The 21975-nt window shown below is 41.7% G+C and overlaps 1 protein-coding gene across 2 annotated transcripts in view; it reads right to left on the reverse strand.

Moving 5' to 3' along the window:
- Window positions 1–1995, reverse strand: part of PPP1R21 (protein phosphatase 1 regulatory subunit 21) — a 65714-nt gene extending 63719 nt beyond the window's left edge. Inside the window, exon 1 of one of the 2 annotated variants that reach the window (XM_086701144.1) lies at window positions 1867–1995. In XM_086701144.1, coding sequence (XP_086557270.1) covers window positions 1867–1923 — 57 coding nt within the window. In that variant the 5' untranslated portion in view covers window positions 1924–1995. The remainder of the gene's footprint in view (window positions 1–1866) is intronic. The other variant, XM_025931907.2, reaches the window with a different exon arrangement.
- Between the last annotated feature and the right edge of the window lie 19980 nt (window positions 1996–21975).

Consider the following 21975-nt stretch of genomic DNA (forward strand, 5'->3'; position numbering starts at 1 on the left):
TCCCCTCCTAAAAGTAACATCATTACCCTGATTAAAAACCTTTGACATTACTCAAAAGATAAAGTTCAAACATATTTAACATCCACAACCCTTTATGATCAGGTCCAAATTAACTCTCCAACTATATTTCACCAGTCTTGCCATGTATCTTAATGTGCTTTCGTGTCTGCAAACATAGCCCTTTCCCTTTGCCTGGGATGCTACCAACCCTCCCTCTTCCCTACTTCCCAGTTAACTTCTTCAACCCTTACCCTCCATCTCTTCTGTGCTCCCACTGAACCAACACTTGTCATACTGTATCATAAGGATGTACAATGTTTGAACATCCTATTAAAGGGTGCTCCTTAAACTGGAACTCTGCCTCACTCAACAGACCATGGCGGGCTGTTCACAGAAAGCACATAATAAATGTCTGTTAAATGAAAGAGCATCTATATCCAAACAAATAAAATCTTCCAAGTTCGTAATACTTTGGGGAGGCTATGTAATTATTTCGGCAATGCAGTCACTGCTTAAGACATTTTTAGAACTCTCTTTTGCCATCTGGAATTGTCTTCTGAGATTGTTTACTCCCTGGAGAAGAAAATCAGTCCCCTTACTTTATATTCATAAAACATTTTCACCCACAAATAGTAGAGCCAAGTTTGAGTACCCTTCTTCACCAACCTTCTTCATCATATGGATGTTTCAAACAACTTCTGACCCTTTCAAACAAGAAAATATTCCCTCAAAGGTTGAAAACTTGCCATCACTGACATTGTGCTACAGGCTCTTAAGACCAATTCAAATGGAAATGCAAGAAGTTTTGCCCGAGGCAGCATCAATGAATAAGTATCGTATCTCAAAAGACTCCCATTTGATGGTGAAAAGAGGTAAGTGTGTATGTTTAGGCACAGCTTTTATTTTTCAAACAATATTTCATTTCACCTTGCTGAGAATTTGTTAAATGAAATCCTAAGGATATAATGCGTCCGTTTCTCCAAATTGTAAACAGGGGGCTAAGTCTTCCCATTGCCCCCATGATAAAAGGTCACAGAAAACTAAGCTTAAAGAATGTTAAGTCAATTTCTGAAGATGTGAGATTCTTTTATAACTTCATTAGAATATTCTTAGGGCAGCAACACCTTAGAAGCAGCACCACCCTTTTCCAAGGAAAGGGTTCCATCATTTAAAGATGGGTGCCATAAATACGACAAAGGGGCAGGTCCCTAGTTTGCTTAATTCAGCATGTATTGAGCACCCGGGTGCTCTGCCCCACTCCAGGTGACCGAGGGAAAAGAAAGAAAAAAGGACACAGCCCTAGCACTCAAGCTTTCAAAATCATCTCCAGACAACATCTTGCCAATGCACTGAATACATTCGTAACCACCCATCCCCAGTGAGACAGTTTACACGAATGGCTCTTTTCACCCTCCCGAATTGAGTGGGGACACATAAATCTCTTTTATCTTCATCTCATCTCTGTGAGAAGGAAGAAAGCTTGATCTTTCCCATCACTGGGCTGGGAAGATTGAGGAAGCAGCAGTGGAGGGGTTGGTCCTTACCCTTCCCTTCCCCTCCCGACTAGCACCAAAGGCAGAAGCCAGGAATCTGACACCCCAGTCCCAAGCCCGCTAGTTTGGTGAGAAGCAAAAATCAAACTCCTGCTCCTTCCCGCAGAAACGCACACGGACCGAGACGCGGCCCGGCCCCATCTCTTGGGAGCTGCAGGTGGAGGCATGGTAATGGTGGACAGAGAAGCCAGAGGAGAGGAGGGGCAAGCGAGCGTGTCCCCTTCGCCGTTCCCCTCCGTCCCGACGAGTAGCTGCCAAGGCAACCCGAGGCCGCAGGGCCGGGGACCCCCTACTCCCCGCCCACGATGGATACCTTCGAGTACTCCTGAGCCAGCTTCTGGTACTTCCCCTGCAACTCTGCGGAGGCCATGGCCTCCCCCGCCCCGTCCGGGCCTGACTGCCCAGGCCGCTCAGCCCCGCCCCCCGCCCCCAACTCAGACACGCTCCCCAGTTGGGCTCCGCCAGCGCCTGCCCGTTCGGCCACCGCCGCCGCGCCTCCTCCTCCACTTCCGGGTTCGCCGGGTGGGAGGAAGGCGGATGGGGACCAGGGGCGGGGCGACTACTGGGGGCGGGGCAGCGTCTGGGCGTCCCCGCCCCACCCTCCAGCGCCTGAGCACGTGCGTGCGCAGGCTCGCTGGCGCGCCAGGGCTCTGCCTCTACGACCAGGGGGCGCCATCTTGTCGCATGGCCCAAGATGGCGACCTAGAATGGAGAAGGAAAGAATCAAAATAGGAAGAGAATGACGGGAGCCCACAGAATGGGCGGGGGACCGAGGAGAGAGGCGGTGGTTGCCAAGAGCAAAGGACCGGAAGAAGAAACATTCTAAGTGCATCAAGAATTCTGGCGGATCTTCTCTCCCCCCTCCCCCTGCTGGTTCTCATGGCAACCGTGTGGCGTTTGATGGTTATAGCTTTCAGAACGTACTTGGAGAGAAGGACCTTTATGTTCCTTTATCTCCTTATCCGGACATGGTAGCACCAGACATGCTTTGCATTGTAAACTGTCAGACCTCCCCCAGACTTATAACGTTTGCTGCGGCCACCCTCTCCTGTTCCAGCCCAGACAAACCATTGGCTTAAATTTTGACATTGAAGTTTCTTTGTGAACACTCTCTACCCACTGTATCCGCTCACCCCGTCCCCATGATCACACCACATCAGAGTCTTTTTCAGTGAATTGGGTAAAAAGGCATTAGGAAATTTTAGGGAATGACTCCAGCCATTCCTGCAGATAGGGTGGATGATAATGACAAATAACTGGAGAACTGAAGCAAAAAATAGTCTGCGTGAGGTATTTTTTGCCGCTTTTCTTTCATTAAAAGCTTGCCTCCATTAATCTAATGGAGGATCTAGTATATATTCGATATTGTTCTAGGCATTGCATTTATTGCAATATTAAAATGTTAATTGATAGAGGAATAAATAAGTGTGTCATGAATTACTACACAGCAGTTAAAACTAATGACCTAGATCTGTTTATGTCTGTATAAATCTGTATGTCAACATGACCAAATACTGTGTTAGCAAATTGCATTATACTGTAACATGAAAAGATACGTTTAAAAATAGAAAACATTTGTATTGTGCATGAACACGTGAAATGTAGGAAAAATAGGAAAACAAGAACTGGGCTAGTACACATCAAATTTGGATAGTGGGTCGGTCACCTCTAGTGAGAAAAAGAGAAAAGGAAATGAAACAGGAGAACAAAGGAGCATAAACTTTAATTTTTTTAAAGTAAATATGACAGGATGCTAACATTATCTATGTAGTAGATACAGAGATCTTAGTTATATTGGCATTTTAGGATACTTGAAAATTTCCATGATTAAAAAAAACTATTTGTGCCATCCTGGTTTCTTGTTCGGCTATCAGTAAACCTGGGATTTTATAGTGAAAGACTGAGCCTATATGAATTTTTTAGCCATTGCAATGTATAAGAGGATTAAAAACTTTTTAAAAAATGTGTTTTTTAATTTGCTAATAGCCAAGTCCTACTGTCCAGCAAACTTTCAGAACAATCCTTTTAAATCATTATTATTAGTTTTCCATGACACCACCAAGCGGCAGAATTAAATATTATAAGTATATTTTTCTGGCTTGTAATGTAATGGAATTTTCAATCGTTTAAACATAAACTGCCATCTCAGAAACAACATTCCAATGAAAGAATGTACAACTTTGTCTAGAGAGCATGTGTGAGTTCATTTTATTGAAATGAGAAATTTACTTTCCACTGCTTGGTCTAGTTATTCTGTCAGATGCAGATGTAGTGTTTTCAAATCCCAATTGCTAAGTCTGAATTAATTCTCTCCCTCAAAAAACACCTTTAAGTGAGTGAAAAGGCAAGCCACAGAGTGGAAGAAGATGCTGGCAACATATACATCCAACAGAGGGCTCTTGGTCTCTTATTCAAATATATAAAGAACTCTTAAAAATCAATAAAGAGAAAGGCAATCAAAAACAAAAACAGGCAAGAGACTTCAACCGGCATTTCACAAAAGAAGATATACAAAAGTCCATTAAACATGCAAAATGGCATTCAGTTTTCATTAGCTATCAGGAGGAAGTGAAATTAAAACCACAGTGAGATACCATTTGCACCCACACAAATTGCTAAAGTTAAAAAGACTGTGTTAGGATACAGAACAGGATAAACTCTCATAAAATGCTGGTAGGAATATAAACTGGAAAAATCATTTAGGAAAAGATTTTGGTATTATTTACTCACCTGAAAAGGTACATATTCATGATCTAGCAATTTAACTCTTAGGTATACAGTAAAAAAAAAAAATGCATTTATTCACCAAGAATATTCATGCCAATATTATTAATAAAAGCCAAAAAATTATCTATTAACAGAATAGACAAATGACTGTACATTCATATGATGGAATACTAAACAGCAATTTTTGAAAAACAACTATAGGGGCACCTGGGTGGCTCAGTCGGTTGAGTGTCCCGCTTTGACTCAGGTCATGATCTCACGGTTCATCCTCTGTCTCCTCTCTCTGCCCCTCCCTTGCTCATGCTCTCTCTCTCAAAAATAAAGTTAAAAAAAATTAAAAAATAATAATAAAGTTAAAAAGCTGAACTATAGCTACAGCTAACTACTGGATGAATCTCAAAATACAATTCAGAACAGAAGAATACAGATCCCCCCAAAAAGTTATATTGCATTACTTCATTTATATAATGTTCAAAAAAATGGCAGAATTCAATTTTAAGGTTCAGGGATGTGTGCTTGGGCAATAAAACTAGGGGGAAAAAATAAGGAAGTGAAAACCATAAAGTGAGAAACCTGATTGGAAGGGAGCATGAGATTGGACTTTGGGGGTGTTAGTGTTGTTTCTGTGTGAAAATTACACAGCTGTTAACTTTGTGATAACTCTTCATCAGGTACATTTCTGATTTGTGTACTTTTTTGTATGAGTGTTACATTTCATAATAGCAATTTTTTAAGTCTCAATTATCTCATATGCTTGCCAATAATAGTGCCCAGCCTGTAAACATTGTATAATGATGGAGAATAGTGTAAATGAAGGTTGCTTGGAATTACTGTAAATATGCAAGTGCTATGATGATCACTAAATCATTTAAAAATCATAATTGTTTGAGGATTTTTGTTTTCAGCTACAGGTATGAGAAACTGAACTCAAACTAGCTTGGACCCAAAGGGGGAATTTACTAGAAAGATGTGTGAATAGCTCACAGAAAAAACAGGAAAAAAAAAAAAAAAGGAGCACAGGATCTCAAGTATAACTTAGATCAAGGATCTGACTCTCACACTCTCAATTATGTGCTCCTTTCCTCAGGTCTTCCTTTACTTCCTCGAAGTAGCAAAACAAAGTGGCCCACTAGCCCTGAGCCTCCTGAAAGAGACTAGGTTGCTTAGCTCCAGTTTGAAAAATCCTAGGGAAGATCTCTGACTGGTCCAGCTTGGGTGAGATGCCCATCCTTGGCGCCATCAGCTCTGGCATGAATTCTCAGTCACAGAAGGACAGGCAGGTCAGCTGGGAAACCCCTAGGTCCTGACCAAGCTGAGAGAGACTAGATAACTCTTTCCCCAAATGACTTCTATGGCAGATGTCACCAGGGTAAGCAAGGGACACACCACCACAAGGGCCAGTAGGGGCCAGAAAGCAATACCAGGACCCCTTGATGCAGACCCAAGGTTGCCTGCCCCACCTTCAAGGGTACAGTGTACTCTTCACACACCTGGAAGCCACCTTGGGAGGTAAGAGAGAGGGGTCAAAACTCAGAATAAATGAGCTTTTCCTGAAAGGAGGGACTATTGTAAACTAAACTAAATAAATAAACAAACAAACCAACAAACAGTTTTGACTGAAGAGACTAGGAAATTATTAATAATTTATAATAATTATCATATAATTATTATGAATTAGGCTTTCCTCTTCCAACGAAGAAGAGATTGTAAGAGACCAGATCTGCCATAGAGAAAGGAAAGGCTCCATTTCTCTGCGCATCTAAGCATACTATGAGCCAATTATAGTCACACAGCATGAGTAAGAAAAAGTTTTGGTTTGTGCTATTCAAAGTCCATCCTGAACAATAAAAGATCTGGCATAAAACAAAACGTGAGGACTTCTTCATGCATCACAAAAGGATAATGATGGAGAACAGAGCTGTTAGCCATTAGTTTAATGCTGAGGAATAGACAATATATATTAAATAAGATGTCTTAAAAAACACACACACACAAAGTTATTCATTGATGAAAATGTTGTGACCAGAGGTTTGCAGAAACCTAACCCTGTATTTTTTAACCTTGTTAATTGCTAATTAGTGTTTATGGCAATTTTAGAATGTAACTATTTCAAAGTAATGGGAATCAAATGTAATGTACATACATTGAGAACAGTGTGGAACTTCCTGTGGTCACACAGTAACCAATTATGCCGTGGGGTTACTTAGAAGATATTGTCAATCTCTGGGTGCACATTATTTCTTGGTGCAAAAAGCCATATGTTTTCCATCTTAGCATACATTTGAAAATCAAGAACTTCTTTCAAGCTTCAAAGCTCTATCTTTTGAAACCCTACATTCTATTCATAATAACCTGCTGTATGTAGCAGCTCCCACAACATTGAAAAACCAGCTAACCCCACCCACATTTCCCCACACAGACGTTAAGATAACTAAGTAACGATTTTCTCTGGTCTAGTTTCACAATTCCCATGGCTCCTCACCCACCACACCTACTACTAAGATAATGAACAACCAAGAGACTTTACATGGGTGAATGTAAGGAAAGGACTAAAGAAGGTGACCTTTGGGCCTTTTGTTACAGCATGTTGTCCTTGTGTTTTCTATGTTTTTAATCCAGTAGGAAAATGCATATCACTGTACAGTGAAATTAAAGAAGTGGGGGAGAAAGAAAAGAACTTTCTTCCACTTAATTTTCTCTTGAGCAGCTAGCTCCAAAGTTCAGGTTTTGTAATGAGCACTCAGTGAGGCAAAATCTGAACAGAATTTGATGATTTGCAACTTTGAGGAGCTGTATTAAAAATAGGAATTCTGGACTTGAAGTTTTGCAAGTCTTTCCTTTGGTGGTGCCCTAAGGCTTTGCCTCCCCCAGTCACAGTAAGACAGAAGAAAGACAGAATAAACACAGAACCCTCTGACGTAGCTTGTCCAAAGTTACATGGCAGGCACTGGTAGAATCATGACTAGAATCCAGGCCCTTTGCCTCTATTACAGGCTGTATTTTCTGTAAGGTTAAGTGAGACATATCTTTTACTATTTATCTTAAACAATCAGAAGGTGAATGAGTCCTAAATTAGGCGTGAGGATGCCAAAGGGTGCATTATACTCCTTCCTTGGTATTTATTTGGACTTGTGCCTTCATGAAATAGATACCATTGGAGCTCTTTAAAGGGAAGGGGCAGAGGTTGGTCTAAGAATACAGGGGTTTGCACAATAAGAACCACCTCACATCTGTCAGAATGGCTAAAATTAACATCTCAGGTAACAACAGATGTTGGCAGGGATGTATAGAAAGAGGAACCCTTTTGCACTGCAGGTGGGAATGCAAACTTGTGCAGCCACTCTGGAAAACAGGGTGGAAGGTCCTCAAAAAATTAAAAATAGAACTATCCTATCATCCAGAAATTATACTACTAGGTATTTATCCAAAGGATACAAAAATGATAATACAAAGGGGCACATGCACCCCAATGTTTATAGCACTGCTATCAACAATAGCCAAAGTATACAAAGAGACCAAATGTCCATTAATCGATGACTGGATAAAGAAGATATGTGGTATATATACAATGTAATATTACTCAGTGATGAAAAAGAATGAAATCTTGCCATTTGCAACAACGTGAATGGAACTAGAGTGTATTATGCTATGTAAAATAAGCCAGTCAGAGAAAGACAAAAATATTATTTCACTCATCTGTGGAATTTAAGAAACAAAACAGATGAACATAGCTGAAGGGAAGCAAAAACAAGATAAAAACAGAGAGGGAGACAAACCATAAGAGACTCTTAAATACAGAGAACTGAGGGTTGCTGGAGGGGTGTTGGGAAGGGGGATGGGCTAAATGGGGGATGGGCATTAAGGAGGGCACTTGTTGGGATGAGCACTGGGTGTTTCATGTCAGTGATGAATCATTAAATTCGACTCCTGAAACCATTAATACACTATACGTTAACTAACTTGGATTTAAATTTTAAAAATTAATTTAAAAAATAATAAAGAAGAAGAAAGAGACAACCTCTGCTCTTAGAATTAAATTCTTAATTATGTAAAAAAAAAAATAATAATGCAGGGGTTTGTTTCATAATCCAAGGACAAAGTCTGGGGGCAGGGAGGGTAGCAGAAACATTTTACTTCTCATTGCTTATATCACCCCTGCTCCCCTGTATCTTGGCTTCATTATTGTTTTTTCCCTTCTCTTTTTTTTTTTTATTTTTTTTTTACGTTTATTCATTTTTGAAAGAGACACGGTGCGAGCAAGGGAGGGGCAGAGAGAGAGGGAGACACAGAATCTGAAGCAGGCTCCAGGCTCTGAGCTGTCAGCACAGAGCCCAACACGGGGCTCAAACCCACAAACTGTGAGATCATGACCTGAGCCAAAGCCAGATGCTTAACCTACTGAGCCACCTAGGCACCCCTTTCCCTTCTGTTAAGACTGGTTTTCTCTGTGTCCGAGTCTGATGGGAGGAAATGGTCACAAACACCCAGATTTCTATAAATTAACCTACTACATCTTTTTTAAGTTCGTGACTTTTTATTATGGACAGTTTTACAAACACATACGAAAGAAGAGAGGATAATATAATGAGCTCCCATGTATCTATAACATAGCTTTAACAATGATCGACTCTGGCCTACAGCCCCATCCATGTTCTCCCACCCCACTTGATTAACTTGAAACAAATCCTATTCATCGTATTATTTATGCCTAATGTTTCATTATGTACCTCTAAAAGACTCCTTAGTTTACATTATTATTAACGAAAGTGCGTACTTTATTAGTATTCTTAGTCTTTACTAATGTTCTGTTTTTGTTTGTTTGTTTGGGGTTCATATTATAACTTTTTATTTACTCTTCCAGATGGAGAGTTTTCAAATTCAAACACAAATCTTTTTTTTTTTTTTTTCATTGAAGTATAGGTGACACAATGTTACATTACTTTCAGGTGTAGGACATACTGACTCAGCAAGTCTACGCATCCTGCTGTGCTCCCACCAAGAGTAGCTTCCATCTCCTGACGTCCATTTTCTGGTCCTCTTGGCTGTAACAGTTTCTTGGGCTTTCCTTGTTTTTGATGACCTGGACAGTTTTGAGTAGTACTCCTCAGGTATTTTGTAGAGTGTGCCTCAATTGGGATTTATCTAATGTTTTCTCATAATTAGACTGGAGTTGGCTAGGTTTTTGGAAAGAAGACCAAAGAAGTAAAGTGCCATTCTTAGTGCCATATCATAGATCACATCAAGGGCAATACAAGCAACATGGTAATCTTGATCATCATGATAACCTACTAGGTGTTAATCTCAATCATCTATTAGACTTTGGTATTAGGGAGTTCCATTTACTTAAGCAAGGAGCCTCTTCTTTCTCCATTCTTCTGCCTTTAAATTCTGATTTTGCTCTTTCTCTGGAGTATTGGCCCATACACTGGCTGTAAAACAAAGGATATATGTTGAGGGACAATAGGTGATAAAACCAGATATGGGAAAGCAGGATGTACTGACCTTTTTCATTTTGTTTTTTGAGTAACTTCTATGCCCAACTTGAGGCTCGAACTCATGACCCTGAGATCAAGAGTTGCATGCTCTACCATCTGAGCCAGCCAAGTGCCTCACATATTAGCTCTAAAAAGTTTGTCCTTTTGGCAAGGGATGGAGGGGAGGTAGAAGAGATGGAGAGTAAAGATTTAGCTTTTACGTTTTTCAAAGTCCACTCCTGAATTCAGTAGTATGGGCATGCTCAGTGTGTGTGTGTGTGTGTGTGTGTGTGTGGTGGTGGTGGTCATGGTGGTGGTGGTAGTAGAGTAGAACACACATCACATAAAATTTATAATTTTAACCATTTTTAGGTGCACATTCAGTGGCATTAAATGTACTCATATTTTTGTGCAACACCATCCAGCTCCAGAACTTTTTCATCTTTCCAAACTGAAATTCCATATTGTTAAACCCTAACCCCATACTTCCTTCTCCTCCCAGGCACTGGCAACCACCAGGCTATTTTCTTTTCCTATGAATTTGACTACTATAACATCTCGTGTATGTGGAATTCTACAACCCTTGTCCTTTTGTGCCTGGCTTATTTTACTTAGCATATGATCATGTTTCATCTATGTTGGAGCATGTGTCCAAATTTCATTCCATTTTAAGACTGAATAATACACTACATCCTATTTATCCATTCATGCATAAATAAACATTTTTTAATTAATAGCCATCCTAATGGGCATCAAGCAGTATCTCACTGTGGTTTTGATTTGCATTTTCCTAATGATTGTGATGCTGAATATCCTTTCATGTGTTTATTGGCATCCTTAATTTTTAAAGATGCTTTACCCTTGCCTATTGTTTATTTGCATACTGCACTGCAAATTTCACCATCTTGCTCCTTGCCAGTGTCACACAGAGGGGCAGAGTAAGGACACAAGCCTCTCTGACTCTGTAAGTGGCCCTTTGGGGACAGATTTGAACTGCCTTTCTTTACAGCTCTACAAATAGTACCAATCGGCAGGCCTCAGCTGAAGCAACGGGCTACCTAAAAATGGCCTCCAAACTGTCCTCTCTGACTCTAGCCCACCCTCCTTGTTGCCATAGATTGCTAGCTTCACAGATTAGGAATGGTTTCTTATTCCCATAGGAAAACACCTAATCCTTAGGCCCTGCCCACCTTTCCCACACTGCTTCACTGCTCGTGATTTTCTTTTCTTTTCTTTTCTTTTCTTTTCTTTTCTTTTCTTTTCTTTTCTTTTCTTTTCTTTTCTTTTCTTTCTTTCTTTCTTTCTTTCTTTCTTTCTTTCTTTCTTTCTCTCTTTCTTTAGTGTTTATTTTAGTTTTGAGAGTGAGAGACAGAGTGTGAGCAGGGGAGGAGCAGAGAGAGAGGGAGACACAGAATCTGAGGCAGGCTCCAGGCTCTGAGCTGTCAGCACAGAGCCCGACTTGGGGCTTGAACTACGAATCATGACCTGAGCTGAAGTGGGATGCTTAACTGACTGAGCCACCAAATTCCCTTCAATGCTTGTGATTTTCAATCTGCCTCCTCAACACCCTTCCGCCTGTGTGTGCACCCCTTCTCTTGCTCTAAATGGCTTCCCTGCTCCCCGCCATCTGGACAAATACTTCACCATAGTAACTTCTCCTCCTTCTCAGTTATCCTTTCTCTGAAGTCCTTTAGCACTTTAAAAATCTGGACTATTATTGGCATTTCTTTTCTTTACATTATTATTATACCACGTTTTAAGACATGTGCCCTCAACTAAACTGCAAAGCTTTAGGACAAGAACTGTATCTTACTCAGAATTTTACATTCAGTGATGCCTGGAAATAAACACATGTCCAGGTTTGCCCCCAGATGTGCCTGCAGCACCTGGAGGGGTGTGGGGGGCAGTCCATCATCAGAGGGAAAGCAGTCTCATCATGCTCCCACAAACACAAAATGCCTCCTTACTCTCCCCATTGCATTTCTCCCGGTTAGACTTGTCTTGGATGGGTTCCCAGTTTTGTCCTCCTGCTCTGAGCCGTCTTCTTCTCCTCTCCTTCCTCCACCGCTCCTCCTCCACATTTCCACACTTTCTCCTCTGCACAGCTCTTGGTTCCATGACAGAGGTCCATCCTCCATTCCATGAGCTCAGTGGAGTCTTTTGGCCTGTCAGAATCTTCAGAGCAGAGTACATACAAGGCAATCTATTTTTTCTTTATTTAAGAAAAAATTGCTTACGTTGAATGCATCCCAAAACATAACTTGAGTGCTTGTTGGGCTACCAAGTCTCTGTCTCTTTTCTTTTCCTTGCCAAGAATTCCCCCTCTCCACCAATGGCACAGGAAAAAAAAAAAAAAAAAAAAAACAAACCCTGACTTGCCACATACAGAGTACATATATTTATATAGCCTTGCATTTCAAGAAAAAAGATTATTATACGCTATGTCCTTTCCAAGCCAATCCGTTAGCAGGACCCCAATCTCTCCACTATTTCCCATCTCCATTGCTGTCATCTCTTGTCTAGATGCCTGAAAAAGCTTCCCAGCTGGTCTTCCTGCTTCCATTCTTGCCCAACTACAATCTTTTCTCCACACAGCTTCCAGAATGATCTTTTATTTATTTTTTTAATTGTTTTTAATGTTTAGTTGTTATTGAGAGACAGAGAGAGACAGAGCATGAGCATGGGAGGGGCAGAGAGAGGGGGAGACACAGAATGTGAAGCAAGCTCCAGGCTCTGAGCTGTCAGCACAGAGCCTGATGTGGGGCTCGCACTCACAAACTGTGAGATCGTGACCTGAGCCGAAGTTGGATGCTTGACTGGCTGAGCCACCCAGGAGCCCCTGGAGTGATCTTTTAAAACATACCACTCTTCTGGGGCGCCTGGGTGGCTTAGTTGGTTGAGCGTCCGACTTCGGCTCAGGTCATGACCTCACGGTCCATGAATTCGAGCCCCGCGTCAGGCTCTGTGCTGACAGCTCAGAGCCTGGAGCCTGTTTCGGATTCTGTGTCTCCCTCTCTCTCTGCCCCTCCCCTGTTCATGCTCTGTCTCTCTCTGTCTCAAAAATAAATAAATGTTAAAAAAAAAAATTTTTTTTAAATAAAACATACCACTCTAATTAAAACCCTCATGATTTCCCAGAGCACTTAGAACAAAATTCAAATTCCTTACCATGCTGATAAGCCTTTATGTGATCTTGTTCCTGTGACTTCCCCATTTCATGTAACAGTTATCCATTGCTGCATAACACAACACCTCAAAACTTGGTGACTAAAACAGTAATACTTGGGGCGCCTGGGTGGCGCAGTCGGTTAAGCGTCCGGCTTCAGCCAGGTCACGATCTCGCGGTCCGTGAGTTCGAGCCCCGCGTCAGGCTCTGGGCTGATGGCTCGGAGCCTGGAGCCTGTTTCTGATTCTGTGTCTCCCTCTCTCTCTGCCCCTCCCCCGTTCATGCTCTGTCTCTCTCTGTCCCAAAAATAAATAAAAACGTGGAAAAAAAAATAAAAAAAAAAACAGTAATGCTTTATTATTTCTCATGAGTCTGTAGGTTTTTCTGCTGGTCTCTCCTAAGACCACAGTTGCAGTCACATTGATGGTGCAATCGTGGCCAGTGGGTCCAAATGCCTCATTTACCTGTCAGGAAATTGATGTTTACTATTGACTGGGCTCCTCAGTTCTCCTGTTGTGGCCTCTTAGTAAGCTAGTAAGCTTAGTGAGCTTCTTCACAGCACAGAAAGGTTCCAAGAGCATGATGGCAAAACCTCAAGTCTCCTTAAGGTCCAGGCTCTAGAATTTGTACATCACTTTTGCCATAAGCTATTGATCAAAGTAAGTTACACAACCAGAGCATACTCATGGGGTGGAGAAAGACACAGTACCTCTCGATGGAAGGAACAGGAACATTCATTGCAAAGGAACGTGGACAAAGGGAAGCCTGATCCACTGGGGGCCAATATTAGAGCAATCTACTGCCCCTCCTACACTGCTCTCTTTCTGTTTCTCAAAACATGCCAATCTTCAGAAACTTTTACTTTTTTTTTCCTCCAGTGGCATGCCATGTCTCTGTAGGAAGAATGTATGAGGATAGATGTGGTTGAAAGAGGGAACTGGATAGGAGACTTATTTCAAGTTGAGTCTGAACAGTGAACACATTGTATTTATTTGGGATGGTTTGAGTATGCTAACCCCCGATCCCCCACCAGCTCTTCCTTGGTTCTGCTGTTCATTGTACATGGCCAGCCTTTCCCAGATCTGGGCACGGTGGCCTCCTTCTCATCATTCAGGTCTTGGCCCCATACTTTACCTTTTCAGAGAGACATTCTATGACCACCTACTAAAATACCTGCCTTCATCTCTCTCTGCTTTATTGTTATATTTCCTTTATAACACTTCCTGCCACCTGAAATTACTGGAAGCAAATTAGTAGCTTTCATGAAATCCACCTTGTATCTCACCTTCTAGGGCTCTAAGCACCTTCTCCAGCGGGCCTCTAGGGCTGCAATCTGTTCAGAGCTAGCTGCCAATATCTCTCAACATCCCTGTGCTAGACAGAATAATGGCCTCCCAGATGTCCACATTCTAGTTTCTGGCACTTATGTATACGTTGGGTTACATAGCAAAGGAAAATTGAGGCCGCTAATCAGCTAGCCAAAGACAGAACCAGAAAGATGGCAGTGTGACAAGGCACTGGCCCAACACTGCTGGCTTTGCAGATGGAGGAAGGTGGTCACAAACCAGGGAATGCAGGTGGCCTCTAGAAGCTGGAGAAAGGAGAAAAAAGATTCTCCTTGGGGCCTCCAAAAGGAACACAGCTCAGGGTGCCTGGGTGGCTCAGTCGGTTGAGTGTCCGACTTCAGCTTAGGTCATGATCTCAAGGCTCATGGGTCTGAGCCCTGCGTCTGTCTCTGTGCTGACAGCTTGGAGCCTGGAGCCTTCAGATTCTGGATCTCCCTCTCTCTGCCCCTCCCCTGCTCGCACTCTGTCTCTCTCTTTCTAAAAAATAAATAAACATTAAAAAATTAAAAATAAAAAGGAACACAGTTCTGCTAAACCATTGAATTTAGTTCAGTGAGACCCCTTTCTGACTTCTGACCTCCAGAACAGTGAGATAATAAATTTGTGTTATTTTAAACCACTTAGCTTGGAGTAATTTGTTATACCAGTAACAGGAAATGAAATAACCCCCACTGCTGAGATAAGGAAAGAACTCATAATGCTACACCTAGTTCCTTTCTTGTCCTGTGCCCTGAGTCCATTGACCATCCCAGGCTCAGAGCATCATCAAAGCCATATCATTCCAAGTCCCCAGGCACATATTGTATATCACAATGTCTACACTGCAGTATTACAAAGGGTGAAACAGTGGTGTGCTAGAGCAGGCTCACACTAACTTGTCAGAGCCGGCTGTTAAATGTTCAGAAATTGTGCAAGCCAGTTATTAAACACAGCCATTATTAAAAATTAAATTATATAAACATATAATTAAATAAGTTATATTACAAAGATAAATACTTAAAACTCATCACTTCTTTATTTCACTGTATTTAACCAGTGTCTGTGCTTTTGAAATTATTTACTCTCATTGTATCTGTATGATGAAGATACCGTATAATGGTGTACAAGGCATAGGTTTGTAAATTCTGCATTCAGCAACCTCATGCAGGTAGCTTGAAACTGGCCACTATGGGAGTATTTACCGTTTATGATGGGAAACAGGCAAATACTACTAATCCAGGCTTCCCCCTGACACCAGAGCCAGTTATACATTTGCCACCTGTGCATAGGGGCAGGTGGTGTCTGACTTTAGGGTGTCGCCTCCAACTTCAGCGTTTTCCTTGTACATCTCATCACAAAGTCTGTTAACGTCTGTGCAAGACAAGTCCAGGGAACCACTGAGGCAAAATTCATCTGCTAGGCCCTTTGAGACCTCATGGCATCAGGGTCTAATTTATTTTTGTTTTCCTAAAGGAGTGGGGGCTTAGTAAATGCCAACTGAACACAGAAATCAATCCATGGTTTCGTCAGGGTTAAAAAGTGAAACCTAGAGGGGCCTGGGTGGCTCAGTCAGTTGAGAGCCCTACTCTGGATTTCGGCTCAGGTCACGATCCCAGATCCCAGGGGCGTGGGATGGAGCCCCATATTGGGCTGGGTGCTAGGCATGGAGCCTGCTTAGGATTCTGTCTCTCTTTCCCTCTGCCCCTCTCCCTTCCTCCCTCTCTTTCTCTCTCTCTCTCTCTCTCTTTCTCTCAAAAAAGTGAAACATAACTAGAATAAGGCCCCTTGGGTTGCACAATGACTGGCACTATTATTTTCGGTGTAACTATTTACTTATTATGAAAATGAGTTAAATTTCATTATTAGTTCATGAACTTAAATCAATAGGAAATGTTCCTTAAATGTTAGTAACTGTTATCACTACCATTATTACCCTTTAGCCCACAATCTCTCCAAGTCCATTAACACGTGAGTGTTCCTGTATATCAGGTTTCTGTTTCTCTAAGCAAGGTGAGGGGATTCTTATTTGTATGCTTGGAGTAGTATTTGACTGGGAGAACTTTTCTTGTCTCAGGCTTTTTAGAAGTTTCTAACAATCAATAAGCCAAACTAAAAATTTTCACTAGAAAATTAGAGACAAATAGTTAAGTATTTTTCCTGCCTGTCCTATACAACTGTGAGATAACGTTGTTAAAGGAAGTCTCTTTTTACAGAAGAATTCCATGCAATAAATGTGGAGGGTTGATAGAATTTTTTTAAAAAGCAACATTCTGCAATTCCTAACAAAAATTCAAGGCAAAGATCATTTGAAACCATTAGATGAAGGGCTAATGGGAAGGATCAGGCCACCACCCTCCTGGATCTACTGATCAGTCTTTTTTTTTTTTTTTTTTAATGTTTATTTATATTTGAGAGAGAGAGAGAGAGAGAGAGCGAGAATGAGTGGGGGAGGGGCAGAGAGAGGAAGACACAGAATCTGAAGCCAGTTCCAGGCTCTGTGCTGCAAGCTGTCAGCACAGAACCCAACATGGGGCTGGAACACACAAACAGGGAGATCATGACCTGAGCCAAAGTCAGATGCTCAACCGACCTAGCCACCCAGGCACCCCTCTACTGATCAGCCTTAATGTCTTAATTAAGAGTGCCTTCCAATGAGATGTAAGATGGAGCACACAGTGCCAAATCTGAAGCATTCAGTATTTAAACTGAATCTCATCCAGCTTTTAGACCAAACGTCTAGTTTATAGGCAACCCAGGGGTGAGAGGGACAAGTTAAGTGACACCTTAGGGAAGCTGCTGGGCATATGCAGAATGCAGAACTACTACTACTGGAATGTGGTGAAAAAGGGAGTGCTCAGGGGAAGAGACTGGGTTTTCTTACAAAGTTAAACATACACATTCATTGTGACAAGTTATTCTACTCCAGGGAAGTTACCCAAGAGAAATGGAAACTTATGTCCACAGAAAGATTGATGCAAACATATTCATAGCAGCTTTTTTTCACAGTAGCTCAGGTTGGAAACAATTCCAATGTCCAGCAACAGGAGTGTGCATAAGCAAATTGTGGTGCATGTGTACAAGGGATGATGAAGTTTTAAGATATGATAATGATATGTGGTTATGAAACAAAATGCCCAGTTTCTAGAAGTGCATACTGAAATATTTAGAGTAACATGATATCTGGGGCAAAAAGCAACTAGAAAAAATTAATGGAATCTATAAAGTGAGTATGACAAAACCTTGATAGCTCCAGAACCTGGGTAATGAGCATATGGGGATTTATTGCTCTTTTCTCTCTATTTTTGTGGATATCTGAAATTTTTTATAATACAAAATTGAGTTGTTCTAAGTAAATAGAGAGTAGAATGCCCACAATGTAAAAGCAGAGAGTTAAAAAAAAAAAGCAGAAAATATATGGAAGCCCTCAAAGTTATGTTCTCTTTTGTTAGCAGGCCAGAGATCACTATTTCCCTCTTTTTTGCCTTGGCAGATTTTTTTGCTTTGATTAAAATTCACACCTTCGAAGATCACAATTACGAATAGATTATACTAATCACATTTATTTCATATTTCAATCAATAAATAGCTATTGAGAAATAACATTAATATGCCCTGCTGAGAACATTCCAAAGGCAGCACCTAAGCCCAGCTGTTCTCCTACCCAAGGAAGGGGAAGGAGTCACTTGCTACCCAGAATGATTCTTCTGCCTGGCATAATTGCATGTTACCACCAGGAGGCGCGCCCTCACCGAATTTCCTTCAGGAGAGAGAAAATCAGACCAACAGTCTGAGTAGCTGGTTAGCAGTCTTTTGGCACACCCATGACCAGTGTTTGTAATTGTTTAGGCATGTCTCTGGTGACCTCATCCCACTACACCTGAGCCTTTTTGAGGAAACAATTAGCCTGTTTGAACAGAACAGGTAAGGCAAATTAGTAACTGGAAAATTACTAAGTTGTTCTACAGGACGTGTTGGGACTTCCTGTACTCCCTTGAGGCTTAGAGTTAGGGTGTGGACCCTTCTTCCCCACTTGATGGCTGGGAAAGGAAGAAAATCACTCCTCTCCGCACAGCATAGGCCCTTCATTGTCCTGGAGAGGCTGGGCCAGCAGAGCAGAAATTGAGCCGGACTTTATGGCCAGGGGCTTCACAGAGACAGAGAAGCCTTCCTCCCCACCCCTTCTAGGCTCCCAGCTCTTGAAGCCCAGACATGCAAGTTTCAGAAGCCTCTGCCTGGGGAAGACCCCAGGCTGGAAATTACTCTAAACTGCCATGTGCTCTACAAATCCTGGGAGCTGAGTCTCCTGGGCCCTTGGTTCTGTCTATCCATTTGTGGAGAAACCAGTGGGTTCTAGGCCACTTCACTTATATTCGGAATCCAAAAATCAAAACCCTAAACTCATGAAAAAGAGATCAGAGTTGTGGTTAACAGGAGGTGGGGTAATAGGGTGGTTGGAGAAGGTGGTCAAAACGTACAAACTTGTAGTTATAAGATAAATTAATACTGGGGATATAAATTATGACATGATGATTATGGATAACACTGTTATATACGTTTGAAAGTTGTTCAGAGAATAAATCCTGAGAGTTCTCATCACAAGAAAAAAACATTTTTTCTTTTATCTTTTTTGGTATCTATATGAGATTATGGATTTTAACTAATTGTGGTGATCATTTCATAATATATGTAAGTCAATTCATTAGGCTGTACATCTTAAACCTATTCAGTGCTGTATATCAAGTATATCTCAATAAAATGGGAAGAAAAAGAAAAAAAGAAAAAGACCCAAGGAAAGTGGCACCAGAGTGAAGCAAGTATTTGGGAACAAGCCACTGCAGTGGCCCATCATTGCTTTGGACAGTTTTGAGCAGAGGTATGACAGGATCTGACTTTTGTTTCAAGAAGGTCATTCTAGGGGGGTATCTGGGTGGTTCAGTCAGTTAAGCATCCAGATTCTTGATTTTGGTTCAGGTCATGATCTCACGGTCATGGGATCGAGCCTGGGATTGGACTCTGTGCTGACATCTTGGAGCCTGCTTGGGATCCCCTCTCTCCCTCTCTCTGCCCCTCTCCCATGCTCTCTCTCTCTTGCTCTCAAAAATAAACATTAAAAAAAAGAAGAAGGTGACTCTTGCTGTGTTGAGAGCAGGCTGTGGGTGGGTGGGAGGGCAAGGACAGAAGCCAGGGAGAAATTTAGGAAGTTAGTATCATGTTCAAGGTGAGAGACAGTCTCAGAGATTAGCAGTAGTGGAGACAGTAAGTCCTAGACAGATTCTGGGAGTATTCTGAAATAGATATATTGAAATCTTGGCAGAGTGGATGCGGGGTGTGAGAGAAAGAAAGCAGTACAGAATGGCTCTGAGGTTTAGTGGAAGATTTGCAAGGGAATATGAGGAAAGGCATTCCAGGCATAGAGAACAGCATGTGAAAACCATGTATGTAAGCACACACTGTATTTAGGACAAAGAAAAAAGGTCATGTGGCCAGTGAGGCAGTTATGTGGGCGGAGGCAGCAAACAGGGCTGGAAAAGAGGCTCCTAGCCAGGTGTACCATGGAGAGGGGCCAGGACCCAGGCTGTGGCCATTGGAGGGCCATTAATGGGATTTTAGCAGAGAAGTATGTGATTAGGTTCATAATGTGGAGAAGCTGGAGGCAGTGAGACCAGCCAGGAAGCTGTATCACTGGTCTAGGAGAGACATCAAGAGTCTCATTGGGACAGTGGTGGTGAGGCTAGAGAGAAGAGGAAGAGGTGAGTCTAAGGGTCATGGCAGGTCATGGCACCAGTTCCAAGGCCAGCCTTGCACCTGGATCATGGAACACAGCAGACACACTGTCCCTGTTTTTTTCAATAACTAATCATCCAATTGATGGGAGTCTTGTCCTTAGAGACCTCTTCCCATCCCCCTACTTATCTCCCAATGTGAAATGTCTTTTCCAGAGGACAAATACATTTATTATATAAAAATATGGTTCAAATCCTCATGCCAATGTGAAGGTCCTGGAAGTGTTCTTACTTCTCAGTCTAGGGGGGTGTTTGCATGGGTGTACCCATGCAAAGTTTCTTCAAGTTGCACAGCATGCACTAGTGTACCTCACTGGATGTATGTACATACCTATCGACTGGCCATATTGATTCACTTTACCATGTAAATGACAGAGCACAGAGCCCTTCCTTAGTCCAAGCCCTCATTTCTAGGTAGAGGAAGAGGCCTGAAGAAAAAGGAAAGGTGAATAGACAGAAAACAACAACCTGTAAACTTTACCCACCAGTTTGCTGTTGAAAATCCACGTGGCTGGGGGTTATCTGTAACATCCAACCTTTTAACTTAAGTAACACCTTAAAGTGTACGTGATGGGAGTAGGAGGAACCCCATGTTGGTGGCTGGCCAACACAAGACTCACAAATTTTTCCCTTACCAAAGCAATGCAGGACCATCCCAAGACACCATGTTTTATAACACCATATACCTCTGTCATCAGCCACCTGGTCCTTCTCTCCCAGAGGAAGCTGACTTTTTTTTTTGTCCTTTAAATTGCTTCTGATCTCATGAGTGGCTTCTCTTCTCCCCCAAGGCCAGAGCACATGTGTACCTCTTCACAAATCCTTTCTTCACTTGTAGCACAGACCCATAGACTGTTCCAAATGGATCATGAAGTCCAAACTCCAACTACCCTGCAAAATCCAGTTGTCATTCAAATGCAATCTTGTATTGTTGTTCACACTTACGAAGTTTGTGTCCCAAGTTAGCCTGGAAGTGTGAGTTCAGGAGCTGACCTAGGCAGGGCTGGACTCTCAGGGGCACTCAGGGATATTTACTCATCTCACATAATGGACACACCTCAAAGGCAAACAATAGAAGAGTACATGTTGTGCTCACACTCTGAAGAGAGTATCCATCCATCTCTACCAGTCGGACTGTCTATAAAAGAATCAGAAGAGTGTCTGTGTGAGTGCGTGTGCGCGTGCATGCACGTGCATGCATGTGTGCCTGTTTATAGCTGTATTCTGTTTTTGAGGGTATAAACATATTAATAAGTATCATTTATTAGATGCCTATTGGGCACCAATAACTTGATACTCTTATTGAACCATCACAACAGCCCGGTGAGGAAAATGTTATTATGGATTCTCTGATGAACAAATCTGTTACAGGTTAGTGATGGGAATAACATGAAACTTTCTGATTCATTTTCTCTTTGTAGCTATTTGATGATTTTTGCAGTGAGGCCATATTATTTTTTACACTTTACCGCTTTTATGAGATTACAGTGTGTATAATTCAGACTAAATTATGTGTGATGACCAAGCTTAATAAGAAAAATACTAATGCATTTCTGAATTTAAACATTTTTAATGAATGGTAATAATATTCATGAATAGCTCTAGGTCAAATGATTTCACTGAAAGAAAATGCTTACTTATATAACTGTTAAATATGAGAAAGAAATTTTGAGCAAAAAGCAAAATAATAAAAATAATAATGTCTGTTACAAATGGGTATCCGAGGTGCTTTGGTAAGTTGTCTGCAAATTTCCTTTAAGAATACAAATTATTAAATGCCTCATTTGCTACAGTGATACTCAGGGAAGTGAAGAGACTCACCCAAGGTAACTCAAGCTCAGTGTCTTGACTGGCTTTGTCTACCACTTATGGGAAAGAAAAAGTCAGGCAAGAAATGCAGCTGTCTCTGTCTTCAATGTGGGAGTGAACTGGGGCCTGGCTCCTTGC

The sequence above is a fragment of the Puma concolor genome, chromosome A3, assembly GCF_028749965.1.
Source record: "Puma concolor isolate L17-30 chromosome A3, mPumCon1.1.hap2, whole genome shotgun sequence".
Taxonomy (NCBI): Eukaryota; Metazoa; Chordata; class Mammalia; order Carnivora; family Felidae; genus Puma; species Puma concolor.